Consider the following 13926-nt stretch of genomic DNA (forward strand, 5'->3'; position numbering starts at 1 on the left):
AACTGGTAAGACAGAGCAATAATTTGTCGAGATGGGGAAGACAGTGGAGGAGTACGTAATTAAAAGGGAGTGGGAGGAAGATCAGGAGTTCATTCTTCTACATGTTGGTTTGGGGATACCTATTAAATATCCAAAGTAAACTTGTCAATATGCACCTGGAAGGTCAGTGGCTGAGTCCATGCGGATGATATCTGGGAGTCATCAGTGGAGAGATTGTTTAAAAGAATGAGACTAAATGAGATCCCCAGTAGGTAGAACTCAGCCTTGGAGCACTCCAATGTTTAGAAATTTGGAGATGAGGGGAAAACAGGAAGAGGCCAAGAAGGAGTAGACAGTAGGAAAGAGCAGAGCCTGGAAGAAGAAGAATATCATGGGGGCTGGGAATCTAGCAACATGGTGGTCACCAGTCACCTTGACAAGAATAACTGTGGGACAGTGAACAAAAGCTGACCAGAGTGGCTTCAAGAAAGACTGGGATGAAAGAAATGGAAAGCTAAGGAATAAACGGTTGACAGTAAATAAAAAAAAAAAGACTGGGCTGAGAGGAAGTGGAGACAGTGAGTATAGACAGGTTTTTCAAGCCACGTAGCCATGCACTGGACCATGTTCTTTACTGATTACTTAGATGTTCTCTTAATCCTCCCATCAAACCTGTGAAACAGGTACCACTTATTATTCCCAGGTACAGATCACAAAACTGAGGCTCACAGAAGTCAAATAATTTATTCAAAGTCAAATCTGTGAGTGGCAAGGCCAGGACCCGAACCCAAGTTTGTCTAATTTCAAAGCCTAAGACTGGCAACTCTGTGATAGAGTTTTCCAATCTTTGAAAGGAGGCAGCTGTGACCTACTCCGATTCCCACGGATTCACTAGTTTAACAAGGTCCTAACGCCGCCCTTTTTGGGGAACACCAAAGCAGACTCCCATTTTCCTCCGTGAACTGACGTGTTCCGTAAATGAAGCCATTACTGCACTGACCTGAGTTGGGAAGCACTGATCCCTTGCCGTTCTTCACATCCACCACCCAGGTGGCTTCTTTTCCCCCAGGGCCATCCTTCACCTTGAAGGCAAAAATTCCGCCGATTTTCTTCACAAACTGTTCCCCTTCCTGGAAAGAAGAATAACACTAGGAGTTATATTAAGCTCATTTCTCTGGCTTTTTCCCCAGTCAAATTAAATGTTTAAATAGATACATGACGTGAGCAGCTGGGCCAGCAGGGGCAGTCCCCAAGCTCCCTTAAGATCTTTTACCCAGAAAAGTCTGAAAAGCAACCAGGCAACAGCTCCCTCATCTGCCAAGCCTTTCATTAAAAATGGCTTTCTGGATACAACTGGTGAAAGGAAAAGGAGGATGGGGGTGGCAGGACAGCATTTTCTACGGAAACAGCGTCCATTTGTCTCAATAACTTCTGAAAGATTCACTCTGGCATCTCCATTAATGTATGAATCCCCACTCCCTCTTTTTTTTTCCAGGTAAATTCTTTTACATACATTTTTGTTTGTTTCCCACAATTAAAGATACATGGTTCTGAGATCAAAGTCTTTTTGGGTCAACCCATTTTCTGGATTAGTATATAAAATTATGCAAATAATGTACCATCTACAACTTACTTTTGGATCATGAAGAATGAAACTGAAAAAATAATCTCAGATACATATCTCTGTAGTTTGGTTCCAATTCCCCTCCCTCTCCCCTTCATTCCCATGCTATTTCGTCTTCCCATACTGCAATACTTACTGATTGAAACAATGATTGGCACCAGACATTATTCTGGGCATCAAGAATATAGAAGGAGTTAGAGGGGTGAGTGATAATACACTATGACGACTATGACAATATACTGGGATAAAGGGAAACACAGGGGACTAGAGGAAAACAGAGGAACAGTTAAGCCAACTAGCAGGGTGAAGGAATAACAACAACCTCACACACTTTAAAAATAAAATAATAAAATAATCATTTTATTACAATTATTTTTCTTTAGAGAGAAAAACTTTTGTGGAAAAATTAGAAAATATCAATAAGCAAAAAAGAAAATGTAAATCATAATTTCATCACTCAGAGAAAATATTTGAGCATATGGGATATTACATATATTGTTTCACAATCCACTTTGCTATTTAATACCATTATCCTCATTACCTTATCATTAAATATTCTTCTACATAACTTTAAATACCACATATAGTATTTAATTGTAGAAGTGTATTATATTTAACTGATACTCTACTGCTTGATATTTAGATTAGTTCTAACTTCTGGCTCTTATAACAATGCTGTAACATTTGTTGATCTAAATAATTTTGCATAGCCTCATTTGTATAAGATTAAGTTGCTAGAATTAATCTTTGCCACTTAAGAACACTGCATCTGGATTCAGCATAGGTTTAAATTCCTGCTCTACTGCATACTTACATTCCCCTGAGCAAGTTACTAAACCTCTTTGAATCTCAGTTTAGATGTGAAATGAAGATAATTACAGTGGTGTTATATAACTCAGAGTTGTATGAAATTTAAATTTTGTAAATACCTATAAAGCACAGAGTAGTTGCTCAATAAATGTTAGCATTCTTTTTGTAATTTTCCTCTATGATCTGTCTGCTATTTCTGTGCCACTATTATGACTTTATAATATACTTTACTCTTTAGTATAGTAAATCCCCAACACAATTACTCTCTCCCAAATATTCTTGGCTATTCTTGCATTTGTTTTGGACTTTTTCCTCTTCTTAGATATACATTTTAATCATTTAGTTAATTCTACCCCACCCCCACTCCCGCCCTGATAACACTGTAAAATTTAGATGGGATTACATAAAATATACAGATCTGTTTAGGGGAGAAGTAGCATTTTTACAATATTAAGTTCTTCCATCCATGAATATGGTATATCTTCAAGTGTTCTTTATGCCCCTTGGCAATATTTTGCCTTTCTTCCTTACATTGGTTTTTATACATTTCTTGCCAGGTAGATTCTTAAGTATTTCATATTGCTCTTATTAATAATATATTTCCCATTCTGTTTTATGACTGTTACTACAAATGTATAGAAAATATATTAATCTTTATTTATTTTGGAACTGGCTACCTTTTTAGTTAGTTTTCTTATCATTTCTAATAGTTTTTATTTCTCACCTTTTTTATTTTATCCTTATATCCCTATGATAATTTACTTCTAAGATTCTTCCTTTTGGTATCATTTCATTCTTTTAACAAAGATTTAAGTGTTTACTATGTTCAGGCACTGTGATAAATGCCTGAAGTACTCAAATAATTATTATCCCTGAGGAATTTATGTAAGCTAACATCAGAGGCTAACCTCTATTTCTATGTATGCAGATGCAGAGAGCCTGATCTAAGTCATTCCTTCTTGTTGTGTTTTGTTTGTTTTATAACAGCTTTATTAAGATATCATTTACATACCATAAAATTTACCCTTTTAACCCTTTGAGTGCCAACCAATATCCTAGGAACTATGCTAAAATTGCCAAGGCATTTTTGCTGATTTTACAGCAGTTTAGGAAAAAAATTATGAATCGTAAGTAAATGAAGTTACATATTCAAAAACTTAAGGAAACCTTTACTACATTGACATATTTAGCAATATCATCATCACTAATAAAAGCAGACTTAGAACGGGACGCCATTTCGAAGCTTTGATAGCGCTCCCGGCACTCTAGGGGTTAAAGTATAATTTAGTGGTATTTTAATATATTCAGAGTTGTACAACCAACACCACTACCTCACTTTAGAGTGTTCTCATCACCTCAAAAAGAAACCCATACCCATTAGCATCACCCCTCCACACTGATTCTTCCCTCCTGCTAGTCCCTGGCAACCATTATCTACTTCTGTCTCTGTGGATTTGCTTATTCTGGACTTTCCACATAAATGGAATCATGCAATATATGGTCTTTTGTGACTGGCTTCTTTCACTAAGCATAATGTTTCTAAGGTCTATCCAGGTTGAAACATGCAACAGTAATTCCTTCTTTCCTGTGGCTCAGTAATATTCCATTGTATGGATGCAGCACATTTTGTTTAGTGATTCATCAGCTGATTGTTCTTTCTCCTGTGCAGCTATTACTATCAACAATACTAGCTAAAAAGGAGAAGTAGTGTAAAAGTTTTTGTATGGACATAGGCTCTAATTTCTCTTAGGTATATATTTAGAAGTGAAACTGCTGGCTCATAAGATGTCTTACTTCTTTAGGAGCTACCACACTCTTTTTCTAAAGTGGCTGCACCATGTTACAAGCCTACTGGCAGTGGATGAAGGTTTCAATTTCTCCACATCCTCAATAACATTTTTATGTCTTTTTTTATTTTAGCTATCCTAGTGGGTGTGTCAATCTTTTTCTTACATAGATAACACACTTGAACCTATCTAGAATCAACCATAGTTATTAGGACTCCAAAGAAGCTATTCTAAAATTATTTAGTCTAGGCCTTCTTATCTCAACAGTCATGGAGGCATTTCTTACATGTGATGTCCTAAAATCAACTACCAGTACTTCCCTTATGTCAAGAAACTCAAATGACTGTCAGATTTTTTTAAGTGAAAGAGAAATTCTCTTATTTTGGCCTCCCTTATAAGGTCTCACTCAAATTATTTTAAGTTAACTTTAGGAAAAAATATTAACAATAATAATAATCTTTGGAGGGCTATAAAGTTTTTAAATGCTTTTATATACTTTTTTCTTTAATCTTCATAAAACCCTGTAAGTAGTTGCACAGGTATTAATATTAGCTCATTGAGCAGAAAAGAAGAATTGAGGCTCATAAAGATTAAAAATCCTTCAGACTATTCTCTATCCAGCTTCCAAGTAATTCATCTAACATAATCCATCTAATCCTTACATAACCCACCTAACACTTTCAGGTTTGGGTTTCTTAAATGGCTCCCCACAGACTATAGGATGAAGTGTGTCTTTATATATTATTCAAGATTCTTCATGATCTGAAGGATATTTATCTGTTATTTTCAGACACTTTTTAATGTCCCTCAGACTTTATGTTCTAAGCATACTGATCATTTTAAATTCCAGGAACACAGGTATCCCCAGGCCCTTGCCCATGCCCTTTCCTGGGTCACTCACCTCCTCCTGTTCTCCATTCCTACCCCACTCTCACCAATCCAAGTCTCAGCTCACATGCTCAATATTCTGGGAAGGCTTTCCTGTCTCTGCTGGATACTGTGATAGCCCTTTGCATATATACCAGGTTTCTGGCTAAAGCAGTAATTTTTTCCTGGAAAATTTTTCCATGTTTCTCTTCCCACTAAACTCTCTGTTCCCTCACGGTCAGGCTATACAGCCATGGTCAAACTACGGCCCGCGGGCCGGATCGGGCCCGTTTGAAATGAATAAAACTAAAAAAAAAAAAGACCGTACCCTTTTATGTAATGATGTTTACTTTGAATTTATATTAGTTCACACAAACACTCCATTCATGCTTTTGTTCCGGCCCTCCGGTCCAGTTTAAGAACCCATTGTGGCCCTCGAGTCAAAAAGTTTGCCCACCCCTGGGCTAGAACAACCAGAACTCAATCCTAGGTTGGTTTAACACCAAATTCAATGGTCTTTCCACTGACTATACCATACTGCAAAGCAGACTACATCAATACTTCCAAACTTTAGACTATGAAAGCAGTTTGTCACCATAAATGAATTAAAAGAAAGTCCAAAGTCTTCTCCACGTTCCTTGAGATATTTTATCCCTTATGGTTCTGTGGAGACAACTTAGAAGAGTGGCTTAATAATGCTGGTGTGTTGGGCCATTCTAGAGTCACGCTTTCTTTGGGGCCAGCGTCTCCTAAATGGCTACTTGCAGGTGAAACCATGCCATCTGCTCGCACAATGTCTCCAGAATAGAGAGAGCGATGACAGACACCAACAAGTTAGAGCAGCATGAATAATGTCAGCCAACATTTAGAAATTATACCTATACACTTGGAGAGAAATTCCTCCCACCTCCTTAACACAGATGTAGATTAATTTTCAGAACCATCTGATCGTCTTATATCCTTTGGTCAATAAAACATTTCAACTGAAGAGGGAGGGAGAGAGTTAAAAGGGGAAAGCAAATACACATTTGTTGCAAAACCGGAGATCATTAATACTAACAAAGTTCTAAGTGCCTCCTTGTAAAGTACTTCTTTCTGAGTAGGTAAAAGGTCAAGGAGTAGCTCCTGTCGAAAACATAATCAGAACAAAAAATTAGGAGAATTCAAAGAAGGGCAATGGGGTATTGCTAACAAAGACAAAAGTGGAAATAAAATATCTTGCCGGGTTTCCTTTGCTAAGGAAGAAAATGCATGAATTGACAAAAGATTCCAAGACTTTCTTTCACTTTCTGGTCTTGCAAACATTTAGGAAACTGACAATCGTGGGAAGGAGAAAAGAAACAAAGGGAAAAGGTCCATGCAAGTGAAGTTATGGAAGGAAGAGAAAAGAATTAAAATGGGAGCAAGAAGCATACATTTGCAAAGCTAAAAGAGGACTGTGAAATAAAAACAGCCCTGCTTTGTTAATCCCAATAATGAAGTATCCAATGGTTGACATCTAGCCATACCAGATACTCTCTAAACTAGTTATTTTTATTTTATATTTTGAAACAGAATAAAGTAATAAAAAAAAAAATAAGGCAACTTGGCAGGAGCAACTATACTACGGGTTACTCTGTTGGTGGCATGAAAAAAATTTTTTCGAGAAACCAAGATGGCAGCATAGGTAAACACCAGAGATTGCTGCCTCGCACAACCACTTCAAGAATACAACTAAAAGGCAGAAAGGGCATCATCCAGAACCACAAGAAGGCTGGCTGAGTGGAAATACTACAACGAGAAGGAAAGAGAAAAGCATGCCGGGACTCAGAGGAGCTGCGGTGCGGAAGTTCAGTGCACCACAGGTACGGAGGCAGACGCGGAGTGGGCTGGCGGCTGAGGACACGGTTGGCTTTTTCAATCGGGAGGGAGTCTCAAACTCCCTACTGCCCTGAACTCCAGGGCGAGTCTCTGGGGACCCTGACTGATATGGAGAGAGGCTAGACTGTCTGGCATCATTCGCATCTCGAGGGCGGCTTCCTCTCAGAGGTGCTTGCAGCGATTACCCGGACACTGAGTCTCGGGGCCTCTTAGGGAAGGACTGACGATCAGCCATAGCTGTTTGCTCCGCCCTATTGATCCCCGGGACCCCGCCCCGCCCAAGCTGTGCACGGAGGCTTTTCAATCTGAAAATTACCTCACAAACCTGCAGCTGGCCCACGGCCCCGGGGCAACTTGCATTCCTTCACAGCTGAGCTCCTGCTGAGTAGCCTCAGGCAAAGGCTAGATTAGCACCTCCTGAGAGATCCAGGAGCCAGTATACCCGGTGGTCAGAGTGGGACCATCCAGATTGCAACCCCTCGGACCCATAAGGGACACACTCAGGGGGCAGACTCAGTGAGCACCAAAGCCCCACTGAAGCAAGTCTTGCCCCAGAAGGGTGTCTCCAGCTCAGAAGTTTTCCCACTGCAGACACAACTGATTCTCACAGCCAATTGGTCAATTCCTCCCAGTGATACCTACAACAATCAAGGCTTCACTACAACAAGACTGTGCACACATCCCACAAGGGGGTGCACCAAGTGTGTCCACCTCAGGTAATTGGGGAGGCTGAGCCACTGGGCCCTATAAGACACCTAGCACAGAAAGCCACTCCATCAACACAGGGAAGCACAAAAAATGCGGAAACAAAGAAATAGGACACAAATGACAGAAATGGAGGAAAGCAAACGACTGGATATAGAGTTCAAAACCACACTTTTAAGGTTTTTCAAGAACTTTCTAGAAGCTGCCGATAAACTTAGTAAGACTCATAGACAGAGAGCAGGCAAGCAGCTCTGGTGGGGGAGACTTTGAGGGGAGAGGATGGAGATACTGAGCCTGGACATGGACAACAGTGTGGTGACTGTGGGGGAAGAAGGGAGGAGCATAGTTGAAGGTGGAAGAAGAGATAAATGGTGTTGGAAAAAATAAAATAAAAATAATTAAAAAACTGCCCTGACCGGTTTGGCTCAGCAGATAGAGCGTAGGCCTGCAGACTCGGGGGTCCCAGGTTCAATTCCGGTCAGGGGCATGTGCCTTGGTTGCGGGCACATGTTTCTCATCGATGTTTCTGACTCTCTGTCCCTCTCCCTTCCTCTCTGTGAAAAATCAATTATATTAAAAAAAATAATTAAAAAACTGATGGTAAGGATTTATGTTTATGGCATTAAACATACTGTCAAGAGGAAAAAGCAGGTTATAAAATAAAAGGTAGTCTCACGCAGGTGTATTCCCACAAGACGGTGGTGGGACAAGTGGACCATTGCCTGCCTGCCCAGAACTGTCAGTACTGGCCATCTCATCCTCAGAAAGGTTACTGAGCATTATGGAAATCCTAGAAATGCAGGGTGCTTTGTCAAGACAAACATGAGCTGACGAAACATTAGCTGTTTCTCCCCCTCACACATACATACACAATGCAATCACTTTAAATGCTAAGAAGTCCTCTGTCCTATAATAAGAGAATTATGAGATAAGCAAAATGTTTGTCATTCACACTGTGGCTTTAACACGAGTGAAATACATAGCTCAAATGTTTTCAATCATTTTATTTCAGCCATTTTGATCAGCTTAGTAGATATGCAATTGGAATTGTGCAACTCTGGGTGTAACTGTGTCTTACTGGTCTCAAAATTGAAATCTATATATATGAAAGGCTAAGTAACTGAACGTATGTCCATCTGACCATCCGACTGACCGGTACACATGACACGCACTGGCAATTTAAAAATAAATGTTGACTCGCACATATGTGATCCATATAAAGCTCTCGCTGGCGCCAATTGCACACGTGTGTTTCAATCTGTCATTGTTGATCGTGAATTTGCTTGACACTTCTCTTATACAGAGCCTATATAATAAAAGCCTAATATGCTAAGTGTCCAACCATTCGACCACTCACTATGACACGCACTGACCACCAGGGGGAAGATTTTCTGACTGGTAGGCTAGCTTGCTGCTGGGGTCCAGCTGATCGGGACTGGGCAAGACGGGCCGGACACACCCTGGAGCCCTCCCATGGTCCGTCCCGGCCCCGATCATGCACCAGTGAGGTCCCTCAGCCTGGCCTGCACTCTCTTTCAATCCAGGACCCCTTGAGGGATGTCAGCGAGCCAGTTTCAGTCCAATCCCTGCAGGCCAGGCCGAGGGACCCCACTGGTGATTGCACCGGGTCTCTAGTATTAAAATATTTCTTCTAATTAATTTCCTTTCAATGTGCACGAATCCGTGCACTGGGCCACTAGTCAATAATAAAATCCCAAGTGCCTTTAGGTTTGAAACAATTAAGTAAATATCTTATTTTGCCTGAAGAAAGTAACTTTCTTTTTGGAGATAGAGTTACAGTTAGATTATCTTAGTATGATTATTATCTATCAAGAACTAATTATTGTACATAAAAATAGATCTGCATATGTAGTATAGTTTTAAACTCAACATGTATTGTATGATCCTAGTTATATGAAACTGTATGTTCATATACATAAAGAGATGTCTGAAAGAATGCCAACCATTGTTAAAATTTTAGTAAACTAAAATTAAAATTTTTATTTTGTTTTAAAAATTAGCATCATTTTTACAAGAAAAAAACAAATTTAAAACTACTTTGAAAAATTCAGGCATAAAAGATTTCTTTTTGAGAGTTTTAATATTAGGTAACTTTAAAGATTCACTTTAAATATTCTTTTGAATGGTTCTATGTAAAATATTTTTAACCCAGAATAAAATTAAACCAAAATAAATTATAATCCCTTTACATATAAACTCTATCCATAATTATTATCTTCCTGACAAAGATGGAGAAAAGAGCTACGATATTTTTTTTAAATGGCTCTGACGTCTGACAATTTTTATTTTTTTAATTTTTTAAAACATATCAATATCTTTATTGATTTCATAGAGGAAGGGAGAGGGAAAGAGAGATAGAAATATCAATGATGAGAGAGAATCATTGATTAGCTGCCTCCTGCACGTCACCCACTGGGGATCAGGCCCACAACCCAGGCATGTCTCCTTGACCGGAATTGAATCCAAGACCCTTTAGTCTGCAGGCTGATGCTCTATCCACTGAGCCAAACCAGCTAGGGAAAGAGTTACGATCTTAATGGCAATTTACTACAGTTCTTTATGTAACTCAAATTGGGAAATTTGTATATCTCTGAAATGCACTTTTATCAGAATTACAGGGAAACTGTAATAGATACTCAGATATCAAAAATACATTCAGAAAAAAAAAAAAATACATTCAGCCCTAACCGGTTTGGCTCAGTGGATAGAGTGTCAGCCTGCAGACTGAAGGGTCCCAGGTTTGATTCCAGTCAAGGGCACATGCCTGGGTTGCGGGCTCGATCCCCAGTGGGGGGTGCGCAGGAGGCAGCTGATTGATGTTTCTCTCTCATGGATGTTTCTAACTCTCTATCCCTCTCTCTCCCTTCCTCTCTGTAAAAAATCAATAAAATATATATTAAAAAAAATACATTCAATACTCGACAATCCTATACTAATAAAAGAGAAAAATGGTAATTGGCGTACAACCGATACCTTTTTCATTGGCTAATCAGCGAGATATGCAAATTAACTGTCAGCCAAGATGGCGGCTGGCAGCCAGGCAGCTGAGAATAGGAGGCTTGGTTGCCCCAGCGATGGAGAAAGTCAAGGATCCCCACAGCTGCAGGGCTCTGAGCTCCTGAAGCAACAACTCCAAAAGATACAATGTTTCAATTATAGAAGCTAAAAGATGGCGGTTAATTTGCATACTCAGGCTCCAAGCAGAGCGAAGCCAAACAGCCCTGAAGCAGCAGGGCAGAGAGGCCTCAGGGCCAGTGATCAGCGGAGCCGAGAGGCCTCCAGGCCCCAGTGATCAGCGGATCCGAGAGGCCTCCAGGCCCCAGTGATCAGCGGATCCGAGAGGCCTCCAGGCCCCAGTGATCAGCAGAGCCGAGAGGCCTCCCAGCCCCTGTGATCAGCGGAGTCCAGAGGCCTCCCAGCCCGGTGATCAGCCGAGAGGCCTCCCAGCCCCGGTGATCAGCGGAGTCCAGAGGCCTCCCGGCCCCGTGATCAGCGGAGTCGGAGGCCCCGCGATCAGCGGAGCCGAGAGGCCTCCCGCCCCGGTGATCAGCGGAGCTGAGAGGCCTACGGGCCAGGGATCAGGGGAGCGGAGAGGCGTCCTGGCCCTGGGATCAGCAGAGCAGCGAGGCTTCCCAGCACCGGGATCAGTGTGACAGGGTGCGGAGCCCCAACCCTCTGATCGGCCCTGCTCTGCATGACATGAGTGGCGCTGCAACCTCCCTATGGACCCTGCCTTGAGTGTGACAGGGGGTGGTGCCCCAACCCCCCAATCGGCCCTACCCTGAGCGTGACTGAGGGTGGCATCGCAACCTGCCTAAACCAGCAGGTCCTTATCTCCTGATGGGTCCCAGACTGTGAGAGGGCATAGGCCAGGCTGAGGGACCTCCTCTCCCAACCCCGAGTGCACAAATTTTTGTGCACCGGGCCTCTAGTATAATATAAATTTTCAACTGTACCACTTCATGCAGCACCTGAAATCTATAGGCACTTCTCTAGCTTCTGGGTCCTCTGGTAGTATTTTAGATAAATATTACTTACCTCTTCAAGCTTCTTCTCAATTTCCTTAAAGACAAGATTTGCTTTAAACCCTTCAACTGCAGCGCTGGTTGGAGCAGCTTCAATTTGATGAGTTCTAAAAGAATTGGGGAAAAGACTTCATTTTAGTCCATGGAGTCATTCAGGTACTAGGTTTTTCAACATTTATACAGTTTAATTTTCCAAAACCCTAAAAACAGATGTTATGACCCTTACCCAAATAAAATTGTTATTAAACCCATAAAACAAGTCTTACTCCCCATTTTCCCCCCCACCAACATGAGTAGTCACTAGGTGCTAGGCACAATCCTTGAAAAGGTGGTAAACCGCCGAAACCGGTTTGGCTCAGTGGATAGAGCGTCGGCTTGCGGACTGAAAGGTCCCAGGTTCGATTCCGGTCAAGGGCATGTACCTGGGTTGCGGGCATATCCCCAGTGGGAGATGTGCAGGAGGCAGCTGATCGATGTTTCTCTCTCATCAATGTTTCTAACTCTCTATCTCTCTCTCCCTTCCTCTCTGTAAAATATCAATAAAATATATTAACAAAAAAAAAACAAAAAAAAAAAAGAAAAGGTGGTAAACCAAAGAACCTACCCTCATGAAGCTTAAATGCTAGTGGGGGAGAGAGGCAATGAACAAGCAAAAAAATAAAGAATAGTTACTATGAAGAAAATAAGGCAGGTTAAGGGGATATAGAGAAAGTATATTTATTTGTATCGGGTATTGTATTTTAGATAGTCTAGTCAGATAGGCCTCTCTGAGGAGGAGATACTTGAATTACGTCAGTGTTTAGGTGGGGAAAGAGCTTGAGGCTTGGCGGTTAAACTATAAAACCAGTATGGCTGGAGCAGAGCAGAGTAGGAGGATCCAAGGTCACAGAAACATGCAGGGCAGGATAAGATACTGAGGGGCGTTCTAGGACATGAGTAGGAGTCTGGGTTTTATTTCGAGTGTAATGAGAACTGTAGAGTATAAACTGGAAAGTAGCATAATCCAATTTACATGTGTGTTTTTTTAAATAAACCTGGCTGCCAGTTAGAAAATGGACTGTAAGGGGCAAATGGGGAGGCAGGGAGACTAGTTAAGAGGCAACTGCAAAGCCCAGGCGAGAATGATGGTGATTAGAACAGGTTTCATAAGGAAGTGTGGAATAAGCAGAGGATGGACTTGAGGTTCACTGTTTACATGGGATTCAATATATGAATTTGTGGGTGAAAAAAGGGGTTCTATGAAAAGTCACCTCATAGGGTGATCTGATCATAAATTCCTTACTGGTAAGGATATGGTGTGCATTCACGCCCCAGGCACATAACTTTTTAGTGAAAGGTTTATCTCTGCCGTAGCACTCTTTGTCCACTGTTTCTGTGCATCTATGTTAATAATCGCCTTGCTTTCTCCTACCCTCATGTAATCTTCCTTATGTTCCCTCCTTAATTTCAGTGCATAAAAGAAACTGTGAAACTGTCATTCTCTGAAGCATTTGAGATCTTGCTTCCTGGCATATGTCACTAGTGTTGACTCAAATAAACTCTTATAAAAATTCTCTATAGGTTTGGACAATTCTTAATTGACAAATTAACAACCATCTGTCTGAGTATTGGTTGTTTGATACTTAAGGAACCACTATAGATAAATGGCCTCATGTGGCAGAAGGAACAGTCTTTATTGCCACAAAGGCCTCAGTTGAAATTTAAGGGCTTTCTCCACTCACTAGCTATATGATTATGAGCCAGATACGTCCTCTCTGTGCACCTCTGGTGAGGAGGTAGGAAGGAAGGTGAGAGTGCCAATGACTTTCAGAATTAAATGGAATCCAAAGTATGAAAAATGACAGGCATGACTGTTATGGGCTCCAGAGCCTCAAGTGTTAGAAACTTGGGGGGTCTGAGGAAGATGAGGGCACCTTAGGATAACAGGTAATTCCTCTGACATATTGCAAGCATGCTGGTGGTGGCTGGGGCCATAACTGGAACACACAGGAAGGATATAGAAAGAGTCAAGAGTGTAACAGCTGCTCCGTAAGAATTTCTTTCTTTTTCTTTCCCTGCCTTTCCTTTCCTTTCTTTCCCCTCCCTCCTTCCTTTTCTTTTTTTCTCTCTCCTTACCCACCTATTTCTTTTTTCCTTCCCCTTTCCTTCTTTCTATCATCCTATATAATAAAGAGGTAATATGCAAATTAACCCTCATGCCCTCACAAGATGGCTGCCTACGACCAGGCTGGCAGGGGCATTAAGTGAA

At 41.1% G+C, this 13926-nt stretch overlaps 1 protein-coding gene across 3 annotated transcripts in view; it reads right to left on the reverse strand.

Moving 5' to 3' along the window:
* SCP2 (sterol carrier protein 2) overlaps positions 1–13926 on the reverse strand; it is a 114807-nt gene that overhangs the window by 9332 nt on the left and 91549 nt on the right. For 2 of the 3 annotated variants that reach the window (XM_059689551.1, XM_059689550.1), the window contains 2 exons: positions 11692–11785; positions 980–1109 (listed from right to left, as the gene is read on the reverse strand). In XM_059689551.1, the coding sequence (XP_059545534.1) occupies positions 980–1109; positions 11692–11785 (224 nt within the window). The remainder of the gene's footprint in view (positions 1–979; positions 1110–11691; positions 11786–13926) is intronic. The other variant, XM_059689552.1, reaches the window with a different exon arrangement.

This window comes from Myotis daubentonii, chromosome 3 (assembly GCF_963259705.1).
Source record: "Myotis daubentonii chromosome 3, mMyoDau2.1, whole genome shotgun sequence".
Taxonomy (NCBI): domain Eukaryota; kingdom Metazoa; phylum Chordata; class Mammalia; order Chiroptera; family Vespertilionidae; genus Myotis; species Myotis daubentonii.